The sequence below is a fragment of the Chionomys nivalis genome, chromosome 3 (genome assembly GCF_950005125.1).
Source record: "Chionomys nivalis chromosome 3, mChiNiv1.1, whole genome shotgun sequence".
Lineage (NCBI taxonomy): Eukaryota > Metazoa > Chordata > Mammalia > Rodentia > Cricetidae > Chionomys > Chionomys nivalis.
The window spans coordinates 40,544,170-40,566,263 of record NC_080088.1 but is presented as its reverse complement, the minus strand read 5'-3'; the positions used below and the strand labels follow the sequence as shown (position 1 = coordinate 40,566,263).

General features: G+C 44.1%; 1 protein-coding gene across 2 annotated transcripts in view; it reads right to left on the bottom strand.

Moving 5' to 3' along the window:
- The window catches only part of Gpr156 (G protein-coupled receptor 156), a 62,523-nt gene extending 41,309 nt beyond the window's left edge, over nucleotides 1-21,214 (bottom strand). For both annotated transcript variants that reach the window (XM_057765872.1, XM_057765874.1), the window contains exons 1-2: nucleotides 21,119-21,214; nucleotides 20,508-20,644 (exon numbers count right to left, since the gene is read on the bottom strand). In XM_057765872.1, coding sequence (XP_057621855.1) covers nucleotides 20,508-20,644; nucleotides 21,119-21,214 — 233 coding nt within the window. The remainder of the gene's footprint in view (nucleotides 1-20,507; nucleotides 20,645-21,118) is intronic.
- Between the last annotated feature and the right edge of the window lie 880 nt (nucleotides 21,215-22,094).

Sequence of the window (22,094 nt, the reverse complement as noted above, 5' to 3'; positions counted from 1 at the left end):
AGGCAACAAGTGCTTTTACGCTCTGAGTCATCTCTCTAGCCCCCAGCACAAAGATTTTGTTTTAAAAAGTCTCATAGGACAGCGTAATGCAAGTCAAGTTCGACATACACTAATTCAAGAACATTCCTATAAAGTAACAAATACTTTTGGAATATCAAAGGATTTGGATAGGTGTGTCTCCAGCGAAATACAGAAATGACTGATAAAAACATGAAAAAACTCTCAGCATCGTTGGTCATCAAGGAAATGGAGACACTACTTTATATCCACTGGGATGGCTGGAATCGAACAGGTCATGCATACGGGCATTGGTGAGAATGTGGAGAAGTAGGAGACTCCATAGATTGTTGGTGGGACTTTAAACTGATGTAACCATTTTGTTAAACAGTTTTAAAGGTAGGTTAAACAGTTGCCACGAAACGCTGTTCCAATGCAAGCAAAATGTGTGCTTACATAAAGACTTGCATGTGAATGCCCCGAGCAGCATTTTACTGAATAACAGCCTCAAAGCAGGACGAACCAAGTATCTGTTAGCTGAGAATGGCTAAACAAAATGTGTGGCATCCATGTAATGGGATGCTACTCAGTCACAGAAAGAAATGAAACGTTGATTGATCCTACCGCACGAATACACTTGAAACATGCTAACATTATAATACTAATAATAACATTATACTACTAATAAAAGAAGTCAGACATTGATGTGTGAATCCATTTACATGAAGAGTCTGGAACAGACAGAGCTACAGATATAGAAAGGATGATTCGTTTCCAGGGGCTCAGGGAAGGAGGACTGGAGAGAAGCTGCAAACCAGCACAGGGTACCTTGGGGGTAATAAAGTGGTCTGGGATTAGTGATCCTTGAACTTACTGTCTAGTGATGGCTTCCGGACGGTGAGACTGTACCGCAAACTTCCGAAAGGCAGGGTTGATGTATGGTGTATGAGCCCCATCTCCAAAGACATCAAAAGGGCCTCTGGATTTCTCCGGTCACCTTGCAGGTCCGAGGGGTTCCTACTCACGGTTCCTTGAGGACGATGCCCTTTGCTAAGCACATTTCTGGTTTACTATGTTTCCCAACAGCCTGGGCATTGGGACGGAAAGGAAGGGAGTTGCCTAGTTTCGGCTGATGCCTAGGCTACGTTCTCAGAGTATATCAGCGTGGACTGTCTGACATTAGCCACTTCGAGGAGAAGAGAAACATAAGTTCTATGGAAGGAAAACACGAGTTCAAGGGACCATTTTGAAGCCAAAAAAGAAAAAGACCATGGAGGTGTGAAGAGATCACGAATGAGTCTGGCAGAATACAATTCTAGAATACTTGAAAGATAAACTACCACTTAAAAGTTTGGATACGAGGCCAGTGAGGCGGCTCTGTGAGCAAGGCTGATTGTTCCTAAGCCTGGTAATCTGAATTTGACCCTGGGACACTCATGGTGGAAGGGACAGAACCAACCCCGAATGCTGTCCTCTGACTGCCGCGTGCACACGGGAGCATGTACCTGCCTGTGATCCCCATACACACATAGATAAATAAGTACATGCAAGATGAAGAACAGGTTCAGATATGTAAATTTAGGCTACTATAGATAAAATGCTTTACCTATAGTATTTTTTCTATTTATAATTTTTATAATATATTTTATTTCTATCTATAATTTTTTTTAACCTGTGAAACAGTAAACTTTAGAATGATCATTACCATCTAAGAGACAGTACAGGCAAAAATACATAGTGTTAAAGCAATGTTTCCATAATAGAATCTGTCCAAAATGAGCTACCGCTAATAGGTGTTTTGTCTCTTGCTTTGGGAGATAGCCCTAACCATGAAGGCTCATGTGTATCTGTGTTCTCATGCAAAGATGATTGTTGTCGCTTCCAGAGGTAGAAATACTGTCAGCACTGACCAACGGTAGTCAAAGAATTTAAATGAGAAGCATTTAAATCCCGCGGGCAGATACACAAACCTTGAAATCACAGGCAGTAGTGAGCAAGGGACTGAATACATAAGGATGTGCACAGCCAGGAGATATTCCGGGGAAGAAAGGACAGACAAACTCCACAAAAGAGCAGGCTGTGAACGTGAGTCTACCCGGCAGAAAACCCCCACAGTGCCCAGGCTGGCTGGGACATCCTCCCAAGGTCTAGGACTCTGGGTGGGCAATGGGCCATCAGAAAGGAATGAACAGATCTTGACAGCTGTGGTCTGCTCCCTTTAGCTTTACCCTGGGGCGTGCTGACATACATGATCTGGTGACTGTTGGGGCCGCAGAATGAAAACAGACAATAGCTCAGACCCACTAAACTATACTGGGTTTTGGGGCCAAGTTCCAAAATGCCTAATGTCCATCCAGGCCTGTGTCAGGATCCCCAGGGGCTGATCTGCAGGAGCCGTGGAGACATCTGGACAATAAGAGTGTTAGGCCCCAGGGAGTGGTTATCATCTGAGGGTTGTAGATGGTTGTAGCACAAATAATAAGATCCCAGATACAGATATTGGGGTTCAAGCTAAAGGAAACAGATCAGAAAAGCAAAGCAGGCAACCGCTAGAGAGACCTTTTCCCTCTACCAAATCTTCAGATCGTAAGGGTGAGATCTTATCTCCATGAATCCTCAGACTCCATACTCCAGTGAGTTCCTGTCCCTCCCTTTATATTTCTCTCTCTGCCCAGCCATATTGCTCTTGTCTCCGCCTCCCTAGTGTTGGGATTAAAGGTGTGTGACTCCCAAACACTGGGTTTAACGGTGTGAGCCACCACTACCTGGATCTGTTGTTTCTGGATCACTCCTGTGAAGCCCAGGGTAGCCTTGAACTCACAGAGATCCTTCTACCTCTGTCTCCTGAGTCCTGGGAATAAAGGTGTGTGCCACCACTCCCTGGCCTCTAGTGGCTTAACTTTGCATTCTGATATCCAGGCAAGCTTTATTTATTAACATGCAAATAAAATATCACTATAGATGGTCTTGTTATAAAATATTTAGTGCTAAGTAAACCCAGACCATTCATTTTTGTGGGACCAGAGGCATGGTATTCCCAGGTCTGAAGAAGGCACGGAGTGGGACTTATTTCTTTGCAGTCCTAGGCTGGAGGCCATGCCACATCAAAAGATCAGAAGGGAAAGCATCATCCTGGCGTCCCAGAAACAGCATGGCCACCGGTATCGCCTTCTCTTTCTTCTCTTCCTCCTGTTCCTCCTCCTTCTAAAGGTTCAAGGTGTGTATTTAAAGATGTGTAGAAAATAAAAAACCAAACCATGTTTCTAGAAATCTTTACTTACAGGTAAGTGACTCCAATTTGTTAGCTCTTTTGTGCTCAGGCATGTTTCCCAACAAACAAAACACCCTGATAAATCTATCAGGAGCGAGGGAGGCAGTGGGGGACAGCTGCAGCTGCGCCATCTAGGAGTGACAATGATTAATCCCTACATCTATCTGCTCAGTCAGATAGAAACAAAGGTCATTGTGTATAGATCAGGGCAGCCATCACCACCCTGCCCGCCACAGACAGGCAGGCAGGCACGCACGCACGCACGCACGCACACACACACACACAGTCAGCTGCTATTGCCAAATTCAATACGCTTGAAAACATGTTCACTATCAGGTGAATCACAATGGTAAAAGCAAACTCCTGGCCTTGTGGGAAGTGAAGAGGGAGGGGTCAGGTGTAGATTAATGTTAGATTATTTACAAATCTAGTTAGTACCCCAATCGAGTAAAATATGGATATTCAGTTACAGTTACTAAAAACGGGAGAGCACAGGAAATGTAGGACTAAGACTCCATACAGTATCTGATCAGAGAAATCAATCCGCGCAGACTCCCATGACAAAACGGCACAGGCTCGAGGAATTAGACAACAGGATTTTATTCTCGCTAGAAGCCCAAGATCATGAATTGAGCAAGGCTGTTTTTGGAGCGCAGCATCCCTTCCAGCCTGTGGACAGCTGCCTGCCGGGTCCTCGCAGGCTCTTCCGCACCAGCAGGCGCGTCTGCTGCGTGCACCCTCAGGACACCAGTCCCGCGGGATTAGTGCTGTCACCTAACTTAAGTCATTTTTCTTTAAAGACTCTGTCTCCATACATAGGCACATTAGGACTTCCACACGTGAATCTGGGGAGCACCATGCTTATGACTTCTAAAATTATGGAAAGAGGGCGCTTAGAAGTTAACCCTTGGTCCCCATGTCCCACAGCCCCCTGAAGGTATAGCTACTTCCTGTCCATGACTCCTATAATTACACATTTTTGACAGTTTGCCTTTAAAACATAAGGACTGCAGACAAGGGAAGCTATTTTTTATGTACACAGATTATAAAGGTATAGTTCAGTGTACTGCCACAAAGAGGACATCCCTGTGACCATCACCCAAGTCCAAAACAAGCCACTCCAGCCACATCATAATTGCTACCTTTCTCTCTCTCTAAAGGCAAAACGCGGCACTGACTCTTCACACTATAATTTAGTTAGTTCTGACCTTGAACTATTCTGTGAAGGGATATGGCACAGTGCACGCCACTTTGTGACTGGCTTTTTAAAGCTGACATGGGCTAGTTATTCCCACTCTGGAGCTATCATAAATAATACCATGGGCATCCATTTATAAGTTTAGATGTGGACGCATGTTTTCATTTCCTTGATTAGATCTAGTTTTAACACTCGGGATTCTCAAACGACATCCTTAGCAGCGCCAGTATTTTCTACTCCTGTGGTAACATTGTATATATGAGAATGGTAACATTGTGTATAAGGGAATGGTATGCCACAGCCTCAAAATCACTTTAAACTTCTAAATTATAACCATAGTAAGTGGAAAGTTAGAGACTGAGTTGATCTGCCTTCCTTTTCCTACTTAAGGAGTACCCGCTGAATTTCTATATATCTTTTTCAGAGATGCGTCTATTCAGATTCCCGACACACTTTATACTGTTTTCTAAGATGGTGCTACCTAATTTTCACTCTTCATCCTGAGAGTGAGATTGTGCCCCACACGGGTGGCCTGCTGACATGAACCACAAAGGGCAGAGCTCTTTCCCACATCCATTTTATTTTGGTTTGTCTTTTATCACTGGGTAAACATTTTATTATACATTCCTTCAAATATCTAGGTATAAATCCTTGACTTGGTATATGGTTTCAAAACACTTCTTTTTTAATGTTTTATCTTTATGTGCATTGCTGTTTTGCCTGCATGTACATCTGTGTGAGGTGTCAGATCTCCTGACTTTGGAGTTACAGGCCATTGTGAGCAACCTGATGCGGGTGCTGAGAACTGAATCCTGGCCCTTTGCAAGAGCAGTGTTTGCTCTTAAACTGAGCTGTCTCTCCATCCCCTGGGTGCAGAAGTTTTAACTTTGGTGTGGTTTTCTTTTATTGTGTGTACTTTTGCTGTCATTTAATTGAGTCTTTTGAAAAACAAGTTCTTTTTTCTTCGTGTATTTGGTGTGTGTGTGTGTGTGTGTGTGTAGCATGAACCAGGCCATATGTTGGTTGTCAAAGAACAACTGGCAGGAGTTGGCTCTCTCCTTTCACCATGTGGTTCTGGGGATCAAATCCAAGTTGTCAGGTTTGCCAGGGGGCACCTTTATCAGCTGAGTTGTCTTGCTGGCCCAAGTTCTCCTCCTTCTCCTCCTCCTTTTTTTTTCTTTTTAAATCAGTGATATATAAACAAGTGTTACATAGTTCGCTTCACATTTACAGTATAACTAATCATTATGTCCTTCGATATATATAATATAGACATAAGTAAGAATATTTCTCCAGAAAAAAATGATATTTAAGAAGTTTTGTTTCTTATAACAAACCAACAAGCATCAGTTTGGGAGGTTTTCATCTTACGGGAAAAAGAAACCCAATGACACTTTAGAAAACACATTGAAGAAAATACACACAGTGGGGCATGAAGGTGGTATATGCCTATAATCCCAGCCCTCTAGGTTGAAGCAGGAAGATTGCCATGAATTTGAGGCCAGATTAGGCTACACACCAGGCAGGCCAGGGCTACATAGCAAGACTGTCTCAAAAACCAAATAAAAACCAAACACAAATCCAAAACAAAACAGAAACAAAGATAAACTGATATGTATAAATATACAGTTCAGTAATTCACACCAAACAAGCCTCTGCATCCAGTGCACAGCTCCACTGGTCACCATGTCGCCTCCCCTTTCTCCCTCCCGACCTAGGGTCAACCCCCCCGACTTCTGACAGGCTAGCTTGTCTGTCTTTGTGCTTCTCATTATACTATGCCAGGTATAACCTTGTGTTTGCCTTCTTTTGGTAGACAATATTTCTCAGAGTGCCACTGTACTATGGCAGGTAACTGGAGACCATTATATTGTCCTGGAGCGTCGATTTATGGGATGCATCTGAAGATACTGTGATGGTAAAACTGTTGATGGGAATTTGAGCTGCTTCCGGTGTCTTCACAGTTCGACTATGGTGTGAATATGGTCTGTTCCCACCCAAACTGATGTTGAGATGTGGTTCCCAGTGCAACACTGTTGCGAGGTGATGGGACATCAAAGGGTGATTTGGGCCATGGCACCTCCATGGAAGGGATTAATGTCCACCTCACGGCCATAGGCTGTTCTTGTGAGACTAGCTTGGTTACCCCACATGCTTGGCCTCTTTGGTGTATTTTTAGTTCGCTGTTCTGTCGTGTTGTGATACAGTTAGGAGCCTCTTACCCAGCAGTAGCACCATTCTGTTTGAACTTTCCAGCTACCAGAAGCAAGAGTTGAAGAGAGCTCTTTTCTGTATACATAACTCAAGTCTTAGATACTCTGCTAAAGCAACACAAAGTGGGCTGAAATAGGCTTGTTATAAATAGTACTGCTAAGAATTTTCTAGTAAATGTATTTTGGTAGCTATATGTGCAGTTTTTCTTGGATTTCAGACATACAGGGAATGAATATGTTCAAGATTTATAGACCTTGCTAAACATTTTTGCAAAGTGAATGCATCTATATATACCCTCAGATACCACATGCATACAGTCTGCATATACAGCGGTAATCTCTATAGCCTAGGTCTGTGGTAGGCTGTGCCGATTGGGTGTGTGTAATGTGCTGTGACATTCACACAATGCCTTGCACCATGAGGTATTTCTCAGATGGGTATCCCTCTAGCTAAGCAACTATACTTCCATCACAATGCATCAGAATTTCTATTGCTCTTCGTCTTCTCCAAACTTAATTTTGTCCATCATTTGCCTACTATACATTAAGCAAGCCTTGTAGGCTGTCCACTGAGACTTCAATTTCCATGTCTCTGACTGACCGTTATTCGTTTATGAGATAGCTGGATTGTTTGTGAAGTGCCACTTCAAATCTTTTCTCCATTAAAAAACTTCATCTTATTATGTTTTATTTTGTTATGTTTGTTATCTCTTAGAAGCCTGCTCTTTTCTAATGAGAGACAGAAAGGGAGTAGATCTGGAGGGAGGGAGGTAAAGAGCAAGGAGGAGGAATAAAGGGGGATTATAATCAGGATATATTGTATGAGAAAGAATCTTCAGTAAAAGAAAAAAGAGTTTTTCTGCTTTTCTCATTGATTTATAGTTCTTAATTCTGGATAAAAACCCTTTACTGATGCATACATTATGAATACATTGTCTCACTCTGTAGTTTGGTAGCCTTTTCTTTTAGAAAAATTCAATATCTAACTACTTACCTACCTATTTATTCCTATCTATCTATCTATCTATCTATCTATCTATCTATCTATCTACCTACCTATCTAATCATCCATCTTTCTATCTATCTATCTATCTATCTATCTATCTATCTATCTATCTATCTATCTAATCATCTATCTTTCTATCTATCTATCTAATCATCTATCTTTCTATCTATCATCTATCTATCTATCTAATCATCTATCTAGCTAGCTAGCTATCTACAAGATCTCTCCATGTACTCCTGGCTGTCCTGGAGCTTGCTATGTGAGTAGGCTAGCCTCAAACTCGCAGAAATTCTCCTGCCTCTGCTTTCCAAGTAACCACCACACCCAGATTCTTCGTTTCAATGTAGAGAAATTTAACCATCTTTCTCTTCATGAATAATAGTTCTTATATTCTGTTTGCATATAAAACAGCCCCTTCTTTTTTTTATTTTTATTCAGTAATATTGGAATCTTCTTTCTTTTGTTCCTTCAGTTTTTAGCCCATGACCCACACAGGGAAGTTCCATTGGAGGGGCTGGAGAGATGGTTTAGTGGTTAGGGGCACATGCTGCTTTTACAGAGGACATGAATTCAGTTCCTAGTGCTCACATCAGGCAGCTCACAAATATCTCTAACTTTAACTTCAGAGGTATTTGATGCTGCTATGGTCATTTCAGTTACCTGCACTCTTGTATACACACACACACACACACACACACACACATGCTCAAATAATAAAAATGAAAAGGAACAGTACCGTCAGAGTTAGCTATTCATCCCTCTCAGAACCAAGTTTCTCTCAGCCTGGACCAAGGGCTCTGTCCCTCAAGAGAGTCTCCTTCCATGCCAAACCCCGGATGGCAAAGATCATAAAACAGAGAGAGTGGATGTGGCCCCGCCCCACCAGGGAACCACAGCCCTGACTAGAAGGCCTAGTGCCCACTTTCCAGCCATGAGCCAAACCAGGAATTTCTGTTTTACCACCCAGGTGCCTGGATTAAGACACCCAGAGAGATGGTTTTATTTAAGATAATTCTGTTCCACTCCTTTAACTACTAATGCTCTATCCATAAAACAGCAGCTAGAACTCCTACCCAGTGCTATTTCTCAGCTCCAGTCCTAACATGGCACCTGTCACATGCAGGGCACGAGCCAAAGACAATTCTGCCAACCTACTGCCCATAGATCTTGCTCCATTGCTCCTTTGATCCAACCCTCCTCTCTTCGACCTCATTTAATCCACTCCAACCATACCAGTCTCCTTCCTTTTCTTTGAAAGGGTATTCATTCCCTCCTCGGGACTTCTTTCTGTTCCCTCTGTCTGGGCTGGTCTCCTCTACGACTGGTTTCTCAATCCGTTCTAGTCTATTTTCAAGTGTTGTTACCTTCTCAGCAAGGCCTTCCTGGCCACTCTAAACCAGCATGGGCAGCATGGCCACCCCGAGCACTCCCATCCACTCTCCCTGTTCACTAAAATCTCTAATATTTATCCTCTACTTTCTGGCTCCTCATATTCTGAGAAACCAAATTCCATGAAAGAGATGGCTAGTTTATCCTTTAATATAACCCCTAGAACCTATCTGGCACACGGCTTGACAATTTAGTGTGTGTGTGTGTGTGTACTCACGCATTTATTTTTACAGATAAAGTCTGTCTGTAGTCCCAGTTGGCCCAGAACTCTGGTGCAGACCAATCTGGCCTTGAACTCGCAGATCTGTAGGTAACAAGAACCTGACTCAGGAAGTACAGCCCACTGCACTAGTGCGCCAAGGACAGCCCCGCTGCTGTGGGGTGACAGGATTGAGAGGACAGTCGGAAGAACCACAGCCAGAAGGGCTGGGGATCTGGAACTTTCCAGGTCATGCCTGGGGCTGGGAGAGGGGCAAACACGAGGGGAGAGGCTATGGTGGAAAGCAGCCACTTTGTTACGCACAGTCTGCATAGACCTGAAGCTGCGTTAATTAGGTGAAAGAACTTGCCTATCTTCCAAGAGTTTATCCCAGGACTTGGACTTGCTTTTATTCCAGGCAGCTGAAGTCCTCCCCTGGGAAACAGCATAATCTGGGCACAATGGAGAGCAATGATGAAGAAAACACTCAAGAGGTGGGGCGTGGCCAATGACAGACTAATGGCCTAGCAGGAGCAAGGTCCTGGGTTCCACCCTCAGCACCACTAGTAAATAAATAAATATTAAAAATCCAAGAAGAGGAGCTGGAGAGATGGCTCAGTGGTTGAGAGTACAGGGCCAGGGTTCGAGTCCCAGCATCTACATGGCAACTCACACCTGCCTGTCACTCCAGTTTTAGGGGATACGGTGTCCTTTTCCTGACTCTGAGGGCACTGCGTGCCCTTATGGTGTGCAGACACACCTACAGGCAAAACACCAATGAGCATAAAAACGAATCTTTAATTTTTTTTTTTTTAAAAAGAGTTCAAGGATCTCAATATTTGGTAAGGGAGTTAAAACTCCCTTCTCCCAATTCAGTAAATGCCATCCATCATCAGCTGTAATAGGCTAATGACAGTTGTGTTTAGCTGTCTGTCTGTCTGTCCAGTGTGTTTGTCTGTTTGTGTGCATGTGCATGCATACCATGGAATGCATGTGGAGATCAGAGGAAAATTTGTGGGAGTCAGTTCTCTCCTTCCTCCTCATGGGCCCCTGGGATTGAAGTTAGGTGAACAGACTTGGCAGCAAGTGCCTTTACCACTTAATTATCTTGCAAGCCCATACGTCTCTTTTTGTATTAGTTGCTTATTTATTTTTGGTTTTCTCCGACAGGGATTTCGCTATGTAGCCCAGGCTGGTCTTGAACCGGTGATCCTCCAGCTTCTGATTCCTAAGGTTTATGCCACTATGCTTGGCTAGTTACGTAAATTCCCATACACAGATGTTTGAAGGACGGTGTCAGCAGTTCGTCTGGGCTTGATGTCCATCTAGGCTCTGTGCTGAAACCCGACTATTAACCCTACTGCCTCATTAGCCTCCACACACGCCCACCCGTACTCCTTTCCACAGGCAGGACCCATGAAAGACCTCCCCACCCAGCACCCTGCATCTATCTGCATTGCGTCTCCTTTCTTGCCTAGTTCCCACACACCAGTGACATCTGACCACATAAATACTACATCTGCTCTTAGCTCGCTGCTCAATCCCTTGGAAACGACGACCTAAATAATATTTTCCTTCTGTGAATCTCAGCTTCTTGCAGGATCTGTCCCTGGCCCCTCTGTTTCATCCAGCCCCTGACCCTGCGACATCATCCTAACATAAGCTACATGGCCAGTGTCTGTTCCCAGCTGGACTGCTTCCTCTTCTCCTGTCCCTGTTAGCAATCACAAGGTCAAAGGTTACAGCTATGATCCCAGAACTCCATGCACAAGCTTTCCCTCAGCCCTAAGTGATTGGAATTGCTGGCCTGTCCTTCCCATCACCTTGCTTTCAGCTCCAATGAATCAAACCACAAAGATGACGGCCCTGGAGCAATCAATACGAAAACAGCACAGGTCCTACCCAGCAGCAAGGCATTAGGGCTTCAACACCGGGTTTTAAAACCAATGTCTTAAAAATCAGTATACAAGGCAATGGATTCCATTATGGCATTTTCATATATTCTTTGTTTTGTTGACCCTTCCCCAGTCCCCAGCCCTTCCTACTGGTCCTCTCCCTCCCCCCTCCCCCCGCTAGCCCCACTTCTGCCTGAAAGCCATTTTTTCCCCAAAACAGAATGTACCTCGACTTATTCATGCTTCTCTACCCAGGGGACAGATAAATTTCAAGGTCTCAGAAACCCATAAATCACGTTTTACATAGTATCCTGCGCATATAAGTATTCAGTCCACTGAACATTTTCTACTGACTGTAACAGGATCAGCCTCGCTCGGATGATAACACAGCGCTCTCAGAAATGGAAAGAATGAAGAAAAGCTGAATCTTAGCCTTCTCAGAAAGCATGGAGATCTTAAGGACTTTCATAACGAGGATCAATGACATGAGTCCCAGGAAGTCAGGTATTCTGAGAAGGGTACCAGAAGAACCATGGCACGGGTCTTCTGATGGCAGAGAAGGCCAACACAGTAAGGCACATGAGTACGAGACTTAGCTCTGCCAGAAGCAGTCAGAGGACCCTGTGGGGACCCTACTCGGGAAGGAAGATGTACAGGAGTGAGGACACAGGAAAAGGCACCTCCAGTCTAACCGTCACTCCTGTAGATGTGGAAGGTGCTTTTACACAGAGCTCTGAGTGGGATGAAAAGCTAGCATGGGCCCAGGAGCTTCTCCGCAGAGTCTTGCTGGGTACTCCGAGACACAGTGCCTCTCTGTTCTTTATCCAGGCCCTTCTCAGGATTGCTTATATAATACATGAGGAACCTTGAAAGGTAACATAGATCCCAATCTACCTCTCTTCCTCCATCCTTCCATCCCTCCCTCTCTCTCTGTTACACACACACACACACACACACACGCACACACGCATGCACGCGCACACACTCTCGCGCATGAACACACAAAGCTTGTAACTCGCTGTAAAGGCAGTGAATCCTCTAGGTCCAGTGCTCCTCTCCTTAGCAGGAGACTCACTGATTATTTAAGCATCCACCTTCCTCGTGGGCCCTTCACTGTGCTCTTGGGATTTGGACTGTGTTCCTTATCTGTCATTGTCCTGGGAGCCAATAAGACTCAGTAGACGCTGCTTACTGTTTCTGCTGTCAGTGTTGACTACTTTGGTTCTGAGCCGGGAGACGAGCCTTTTGCTCCCATTCTTGAAACAGTAACGGGTTGTTTGTCTGCCTGTAGAGTAAAACCCCACATTCTACACAATAATTATGACTCATAATTCTCACAGCAACATTTTACTGAAGATTATGGTGGGAATTCCAGTGTCAATTTTGAGATACACAATATCAGTCTATCTATAACTATCATCTCAAGTAATAGTGAAATAAGGGCTCAAAATAAAAGACCTTATTGAACATGGTTGGCCTGACGTAGAATGTACAACAGGAGCCATCTTTTGTGCACGTCAGAACAGATATCAATAGAGCTTCCCTTCAGGCCTGAAACAGTCAACAATTTCAACAGTTAAGTTGTACAGTTTAGTAAGAATATTATTAAAGGAATAGTCTTATTAGTAAGTTCATGAATAATCTAAGGAAAATATTTTCTACACAATTATTAATATCTAGTAAAGTTATCAGATGGTTTTAAGATACTTAGCAAGTCCTTTAGAAAAATGTACCTGTGGGTGATGGTGGTGTGCACCTTTAATCCCAGCACTTGGGAGGCAGAGGCAGGTGGATCTCTGAGTCTGAGATCAGCTTGGTCTACAGAGTGAGTTCCAAAACAGTCAAGACTATACACAGAGAAACCCAGTATTGAAAAACAAACAAACAAAAAAAAAAAGAAAAAGAAAAGGAAAGGAAAAAGAGAGGAAAACATCCCTGCTGTCATATATTTTATTCCCCATGAGTGCTATCTCAGAAACACAAGAGTGTTTGTAGAACATTTCTTTTTATTTTATGTGCTTGCCCGAACATATGTATGTCTGTGCACCATGTGTACATGTTTGTGCAGTGCCTGTGGAAGCCAGAAGAAGGTGTCAGATCCCCTGGGGCTGGAATTTCAAGAAGGTGGGTGCTGGGAATCAAACCTGAGTCTCTGGAGGAGCAGCCAGTCCTCTTAATCCCTGAGCCGTCTCTCCAGCCCCAGTGCAAACTGTCTTCTCTCTATGTCACTATAATCATCCATGGCTATTTAGGGTTTTTGTTGTTGCTGCTGCTGTTTACATGATCTTTCATAATTCCTCTTTCTTGTCTCTTCTTGCTAACCTCACCCACTTAGGGTCAACTGTTGACCCTTCTGCTAGTTCGAGTTAGTTAGCAATGGTTAGTTTTCTAGAATTTTGAGTAACAGGAATTATAAAACCTTTTAGACAGGCTTGCCCTGTGCTCCTCAGCCTGGGTGGGCAGAAGACAGCCACAGCCCACTGGCAGGTACCCACTCCGAACAGGTACACAGTGGAGAAATGGGAGAAGAGAAACTCAGTGGTTAGTGCACTGTGCTGAGGAACAGGCTGATATGGTGGCCTGTGCTGCCACGTGGAGCCATGTCTGGGTCCGTGGCCTACCACAGCTGAGGTCTGTGTAGATGTCTGTAGCTCATGATACCACTGAAGGCCATAGGGATGCCCGTGGTCTGGGATGCCACCTGAGGCAACACTGATGTCCAAGGGTCATGCTGCTGCCCCGGCAATATTGAACTGAGTGATTTGCATTCCCACCCAAGGCTATGGTGATGTCTAGGTCTGAGCTGTAGCCAACGGCCATGTATGGGTCTGTGGTCCAACCTCAGCTGGAGTTTGTGACGATGTCCATGGCCCATAATACCACTGTGAGTCATGGGAGAGCTGGCCCTCAGTGCGCTGGGCACCAGAGAGCTGGCCCTGCCCCTAGCCAGCTGTCTCAGTGGGAGAGCTGCCCTCTCCTAGAAGAGCTGGCCCTGGTGGCTTGGGCACAGGAGAGCTGGCCCATGAGCACAGGAGAACTTACCTTATGGCCTGGGTGTGGGAGGTCTGGCCCTGGCCCTGACCCTTGCCTGAGGGGGGCTGTCCCAGGGGAAGCCCAGACTTACCAACTCAACTACCACTCAGGCCCACATTCAGGGCTTTGAGTTGGCACATCCCAACAGCTAACCCACCTATGACCTCTGTATCAGCTCCTGCCTCCAGGTTCCTGACCTGCTTCTCTTTTACTCAGTATAATATTTTCAGGTTTGTCTATATTTTTCCAAGTATCAGTGATTCATTTTTTTTTGTGGCTGAATAGTATTCTATTAATGAACATATAGTAATTTGTTTCTGTATTCATCTATTGATGAACATTTATGTTCTTTTTCAGTTTTGGGCTATTAAAATAGAGTTGTGATGAACATTGAAAATAAGTCTTTCTATAGACATAGACTCATTTCTCTTAGGAGTAAGATTGCTGGGTATGACTGAATTTTGAAAGAAGCCGGTGGACTAGTTTTACCACAATGTGCTCTTACCAGCATTTCATGCCAACACACACAAATAAAAGTATTTTATCAGATTTATAAATATTTCATTTCAATTCATGCCTTTTTCTTTTTATACTCTCAAGACTCTCTTTGGAAGATAGGTTTCTATTTCATTTTTTATAAACCCAAATTTTAAAAATTTTCTTTTATGGGTTATACTTTTGATATTTTATCCAAGGAATATTTTTCAAAGATCACAACATTTTTCTATTATTCTTAAATAAATATCACAGTTGAAGATTTTGTTTTTGAACAGGGTACACGGTGCAGGTCAGAGGTACTGATTTCACACAGGCGTCTAGTTTCTCCAATGCTGTTTGTTGAAAAGGCTGAACTTGCCTTGCCACGACATTGCCTGTCCTCTCGGCTGGTATCTGCGGGCCACAGAAATGTGGGTTTACCTCTGTAAGTTCTGTGTGTCAGTGTACATGCCCTGTGTGTGTCAGTGTACACGCCCTGTGTGTGTCAGTGTACACGCCCTGTGTGTGTCAGTGTACACGCCCTGTGTGTGTCAGTGTACACGCCCCGTGTGTTCTGTCAGTGTCCATGCCAGTGTACATGCCTGTCTTTGCCAGTACCGAGCTGACTTTATTCCTCCAGCTTTGTGGTCAGTCCTGACATTGGGTGGTTCCTAATGACTTTATGCTTTTTTGAAATCTGGGTGGTTCTTCGTATGAATCTTGGGATCAGCTTGGTGAACATATATCTAAAGGGAGGTGTAATTGATGATATATCTAAAGGGAGGTGTATGTGGCTGGGATTGGGTGTTCTACAGATCAGTTAGAGAACCGATGTTTTTAGCAGTGCTGAACACAGCCCCCTGCACTTACTTAGGTTTTCTAATTCCCTAGCATGTCATCATTTTCAGATATAGATATTCCACATTGTTCAATTTATCTGTATAGATCGCCTTCCTTCTTTTCTCTCTTTCCGTTCCCTTCTCCTTTCCCTTATCATTTCCTTTCCTTTCCGAAGATGAGGTCTCACAGTCCTCCTGACGTTATAAATAGTATTGCTTTGACTTCACTTTTCAGTGGTCTGTAATTAGTCTATTGACACGCAGTTAAGTTTTGTGCATGGTCTTACACCCTACAAATTTGTTAAATCTTTTTGATTTGTTGATTTGTAACAGGTTGGGGTCTGTTTTTGTTGTTGTTGGGGGGTGTTACTTCATTTTTAAAATAGATTCCTTGACAGGTGGTGGTGGTGCATTCTTTTAATCCTAGCACTGTAGAGGCAGAGACAGGTGGATCTTTGTGAGTTCAAGTCCACCTGGTTTATAAGAGCTAGTTCCAGGACACCCAGGGCTGTTACACAGAAAAACCTCATCTTGAAAAAAGATTTGATTCCTTTGGATTTGCTATTTAACATATCAGCTCCTGTCTCTGGGATCCTGCCCTGTTTGAGTTGTTGTCCTGACTTCCTTCAGTGATGAACAGCAATGCTGAGGTGTAAGCCAAATAAATCCTTTCCTCCCCAACTTGTTTTTTGGTCATGGTGTTTTGTTGTAACAATAGAAACCTTAACTAAGATAGAACCCATTCCTGAAACTGCTAATGAAGCCAAGAACCAATGGACAGATAGGTCATGGGCACAAGAGGAAAACCAACTACTATTATTCTTCTAGATCAATATAGCAATAAAATGACTCCTAATGACTTATTGCTATCCCCATAGGTCAATATATAACTCAGCCTTCGTCAGAGAAGCATCTTCCTGTGGGTGGAAATTAATACAGAAATTCATACCTGGTCCTGGTCAACACACAGAGAGCAACAGAGTGAAGAGGGTTCAGCCCTAGATGGGCTATCTACATCACCCCCCCTCTCCTCATGGCTCAGGGATCTATGAGGAAGAGGGGTTAGAAAGATTGTAAAAGCCAGAGGAAGTAGGTAGCTTCAGGGAAACAGTGTTTCCCAGACATACAACAACAACAACACACGCACATGCACAAGTTCTCAGAACTGAAATGAAGTAGATCATCTGATTTGAGACAGAGTTTTTCTGTGTAGCCCCAGCTACACACTCACTCTGGAACTTGCTCTGTAGAGCAGGCTGGCCTCAGACTCAGAGTGTGCCTGTCTTTGAATCTTGAGTGCTGGGATTAAAGGCTTTTACCACCATGCCTGACTGCATTATCTGATTGCAGTGATGCGCCTGTGAATAAATTTCATTGTTCAATAAAGCACCTTTGAAAATGGGTTATTCTCTCTTTCCTTCCTTACCTCTTCACTGTATAATGGACTTTGGTCCACAGCAAATCTTATGATCTTCTGTCCTGGAACTCGCTCTTGTAGACCAGGCTGGCCTCAAACTCACAGAGATCCGCCTGCCTCTGCCTCCTGAGTGCTGGGATTAAAGGCGTGCGTCACCACTGCCGGACACAGCTTTGGTTTTTTTGATTTATTTATTTTTATTGTTTTGTGTTTTCTATTTTATCAATTTCTACTGATCTTTATCACCTTCTTTCCGCTATTTGTTTAGGCTCATTTGTTCTTTAGTCTTTTTTTTTTTTTTTTAAAGCAGGTGAAGGTGAGATTAATGACTGGGACCCTTCTTCATGTGCCCAGAGTACTCTAAAGTCAGCTAACCAGCTTTGGTACATGTTTATTTTCAGTCCAAGGTATTTTCTATTTCACTTTTTCTTTTGATTCCTTCTTTGGTTTTATTAAAGTGTCCTAAGTAAATTCTGTATACTTTAGGATTTTCTGAGTTCAATTTAATTCCAATGTATTAGTGAACATACTTTGTACGACTTGAATTTTGTTCCTATTGTCTTTCTTCCTTTTCTTTCTCCTGCATTTGTTTTATTTTTCAGACAGGGTCTAACCTTTCCCAACCTTACTATATAGCCCAGGCTAGCCTCACACTTGCTCTCCCCTGGCTCTGGCTCCTGAGTGCTGAGGTTGCAAGTATGAGCTCCCACGCCACAGTTAAATGCAGTACAGCTTTGTCTAAGGCCTAGAATCTTTCTAGGTAAATCTGACAAATGTTGTGTGTGTCCTTGTTAAGAATGTGAGCCTGATGTTGTCGGGAGGAGGGTCATACAAATACCAGTTTGGTCAGGATTCCTACATCTTTACTGGTTTTCTGTTGTCGGCTATGCTAATTTTACTTTAAAATAAAAAAAAAATGCAATGTCTACAACTAAACGTAACCATCATTACACTATTTTGTTTCAGTGATATACTTTTCTTCCTTTGGCATTCATATTAATCATTTGCACACGCATATGCAGGAACACACACACAGCACACATGCACACGAGACCTCAACAGAAATAAGCCAGACCATCTGATTGTGATGTTGCTCATTTGAAGAAATTTTATGTTCAGTAAGGCACTCTCAAAAACGGATTCTTTCATCTTCCCTTTCAGATCTCATAAACTACATCGCCATACACTGTAATTTGATCTATGGGGCTTCTTATGATCTCATTCATTATGCCAAGTCATGCTCCCACTGCAATTGGCAGAAAATCTTTAGTGGAATGACAAAAATATAGGTGTTTCCATTTCAGTGCTGCTCATAGGTGTTTCTGGGTTTTGTTTTGTTCTTTTGAGACAGGTTTTCTCTGTGTAGTCCTGGCCGTCCTGGAACTCACTCTGTAGACTAGGCTGATCTTGAACTCAGAGATTCATCTGCCTCTGCTTCCCAAGTGCTGGGATTAAAGGTGTGCACCATCACACCCAGCAGGTGTTTCTGTTTTAGTAATATGCATGCATGTTTGATAAAGCTTTTTTTAAAATATTTTTATGGTTTATTTAACTTTGTTTTTATGTACATTGATGTGAAGGTGTCAGATCCCCTGCAACTGGATCTTCAGACAGTTGTGAGCTGCCATGTGGGTGCTGGGAATTGAACTCAGGACCTCTGGAAGAGCAGTCAGTGCTCTTAACCACTGAGCCATCTCTCCAGCCCCTTGATAAAGCTTTTAAACTTTAATTTAATTCTGTGTGCATGGGGGTTTTGCTTCCATGCCTTTCTGTGTGCCGCATGTGTGCTTGGTACCTGCAGAGGCCAGAAGAGGCCTTTGTGTGCTCAAGAACTGGTGTTACAGCAGGAGGAGAGCTGTCGTGTAGCTGGGAATCAAACCTGAGTCATCGGGAAGAGCAACCAGAACTCTTCACCGTTGAGCCAGCTTTACTCCCATGTTTGATAACTCCTGCCTTGTGAACAATTTCATAAAAATTGTGGGTCTTGGTCAGAAGAAAAAGACTAGGCTGTCCTTGAAAGCATAACGCTCAAACTACGTTTAACTCTATAGCTAACGAGATACCAATTCTCCCAGTTCAAACACTAATCCTCAGCAAATATCCACGAAGCCATGTACCCAGAATCACAGTTCACCTTTGTAGTCTTAAATCTCAAGATGTAGGTTCGACGGCATTTATCCTCAAAGGACAGCACTGTCACTGAAACTTAATATGGACTCTAGACCCAGTGCTTCAACAATCGAGGAATTGGCTTGTCTGTTCTTAACAGGGGCGAAAGTCTCCTCTGTGTCCTCTTCTGCTCCTTCAGCTCCGTGGGTAGGGAAGGCACAGCCCCTGCAGCCACTGAACTGGCCACTGTGTGTACTGTGAGCGCCCACAGCGCGGTGTTCCCAGGTTAAGGCTTTCTTTCCTTTTTGGGAGTGTGAGGTTTAAATCTTATTCTATTTGTGTGTGTGTGTGTGTGTGTGTGTGTGTGTGTGTAAAACTTGAAACAACTAGTTTTCTCCCTCCTCCATGTGGGGTCTCAAGTTCAGGTCATCGAACTTGGCAGCAAGTTCCTTTACCCACTGAGCCATCTCATTGGCTGGGAAGGAAGAGCCTATCCCAAACTCGCTATAGCCAAGGATGACTGGCGCTTTGACTGGGAATAGCCCCATAGACTCAGGTGTTTGCATGCTTGGCTTATAGGGAGTGACGCTATTAGGAGGTGTGACCTTGTAGGAGGAGGTGTGGCCTTGTTGGAAGAAGTGTGTCACTGTTGGGGCAGGCATGGAGGTCTTACTTGCTCAAACTACACCCAGGCTGGTGTCTAGTCTCCTCCTGCTGACTGTGGATCAGAACTCTTAGCTCCTTCTGCAGCACGTCCTCCTGCATGCCTCCATATCGCTGTTCATATAATAGACTAAACCTCGGAAACCATAAGCCAACCCTAATGGAACCATTTTCTTTATAAGAGTTACCTAGTCTTGGTTTCTTTTCACAGTAATAAAACCCTAAAACAACGACCTTGAACTCCTGATCTTCCTGCCTCCCCTCCTGAGTTCTGGGATTACAGGCACGTGTCACCACACCCGGCTGTATGTGACGCAGGAGACTGAACCCAGAACTTGGTAAATGCTAAGCAGGCACTCAACCAGCCAGGTTTCTGCTGCAGCCCCAAGTTTCTTTGTTTCAGCTGACAACACTCACCCTAGAATGCTTTCAGCTACTGGTTCACTCGGGCAAACCACATGGGAGACAATGCCATCCTTGTGTAATCTGCTGACCGGCACTAGCTTACATGATAGAAATCTTAGTTCTCTCACCCCGAAACATGTGCTTTCCCCAGTCATTTTCTTGGCAGAATTCACGGCTTGGATTGGTCTCCCCTCCAAGACCACCAAACATATTTACTGAGGGCCCATTAGGTGTCAATCTGTTCTAAATGCTGGAGGCACCGTGGGGAGCATGGGAGACAAGACCCCTGTAATCACAGGCTTCACAGGGGTGGATGCTGGCTAAGCTGCTCGTGGGGCCAAGATGATGTTAGCACTCTGGGTTTCACAGTACTGGCTACAGGAGGAAGTCGCTTACCTGTTCTTCCTGCAGCGAATTGTGAAAGCAAGAAAGAAAAGCACCAGAAGTAACCCACAGCTGAGAAAAGTCCAAACAACCCCCAAGAGGGCAGGAGACAGCGGAGAGACGCCTGCACTGCTGTGTTGTGAGTCAATCTGGAGGTGCATAAAAAAAAGGAAGAAGAAGCCGTTAAGAATGAAGGATGGGCCGGACGGTGGTGGCGCACGCCTTTAATCCCAGCACTTGGGAGGCAGAGGCAGGCGGATTTCTGAGTTCAAGGCTGGCTTGGTCTACCTGGCAAGTTCCAGAACAGCCAGGGCTACACAGAGAAACCTTGTCTCGAAAAACAAAATAAAACAAGAATGAGGGCTCTTGAGAAAGCGCCAAAGCTGGGAGATGCTTGTTCTACATGGGCAGTTTCTCTTCCACCACCCCCATCCCCACCACCACCGCATGCCCACCACCATCCACATCACCATTTCCACCCACATCCTCAACACCACCCCCATTCCCCCACCATCCCCGTCACTATCCCCCCCACCAGCCTCATCCTCACCACCCTCACTCCTATCCCCACCCCCACTCCCATACATTTGAGTAGCACTGATAGCCCATGGCTGCTCACTTACAAGGGTTGTCTTGCAAAGATCATGGAGGGGTCTCCGATCCAGCTCCTGGTCAGGAAAACTGTCACAGAATTCAGAGCAGTTGATTTCCAGCTCCATGTCACCACATGCCCCCTCCACGGGCGCCTACTCAGTTGCGGCTACTCCCTGGCAAGGATGCAGAAACAACTGAAGTTTTTCCTTCCGAGGCCCCATCTCAGAGCTGCCGCCAGACTCCAAACCCAGGGTCGAAGAGGGATTCCAGTAAAAGCGAGGGGAGTTTCAGTTAGGTTCTTTCAGCAGTCATATTTGAACACCAGACATTCTTCAGCTGGCTCCTTGCTGCCAGCGGCTACCACGTGATGGAGAGTGGGCATCTCAGGTCATACACGGTGTTGATTCCAGTTCACCACCAGAGGGCAGTCAGCGCTCCACGGGGTTCCACACTGGGCCCTGCAGGAAAGCAAGTAGACCAGCTGACAAAACATGCACACACAGGTTTAAAATTTTTTTTTACCATATTAATTATATGTCGTCACATTCTATTATGTGTATTTCTATGCTTATAAATATCACAACATTTTAAGATAGAAAATACTTTAATAAAAATATTAAACTCATTGTAACGAGTACTTTAGAAACAGAGATAAAGTATGTTTAGTAATTCCTAGGTTAAAAAAAAAATCTCTTCACTCTCCAGAACCTTACGGCTAAGCTCTTTAAAAACTTTACTTTTGACTTATGAGTCATAGCTTCTCCCTTTCCCTTCTCAAAATTTGTGTTCTAAGATCTTTCCACATGCTCTTGCTTTTTTGCTTTCCTTTTCTTTCTTTCTTTTCTTTTCTTTTCCTTTTTTTCTTCTTCTTGGAGACAGGGTTTCTCTGTAGCTTTAGAGCCTGCCCTGGAACTAGCTCTTGTAGACCAGGTTGGCCTCGAACTCACAGAGATCCCTTTGCCTATGCCTCCCAAGTGCTGGGACTAAAGGCATGCACCACCACCA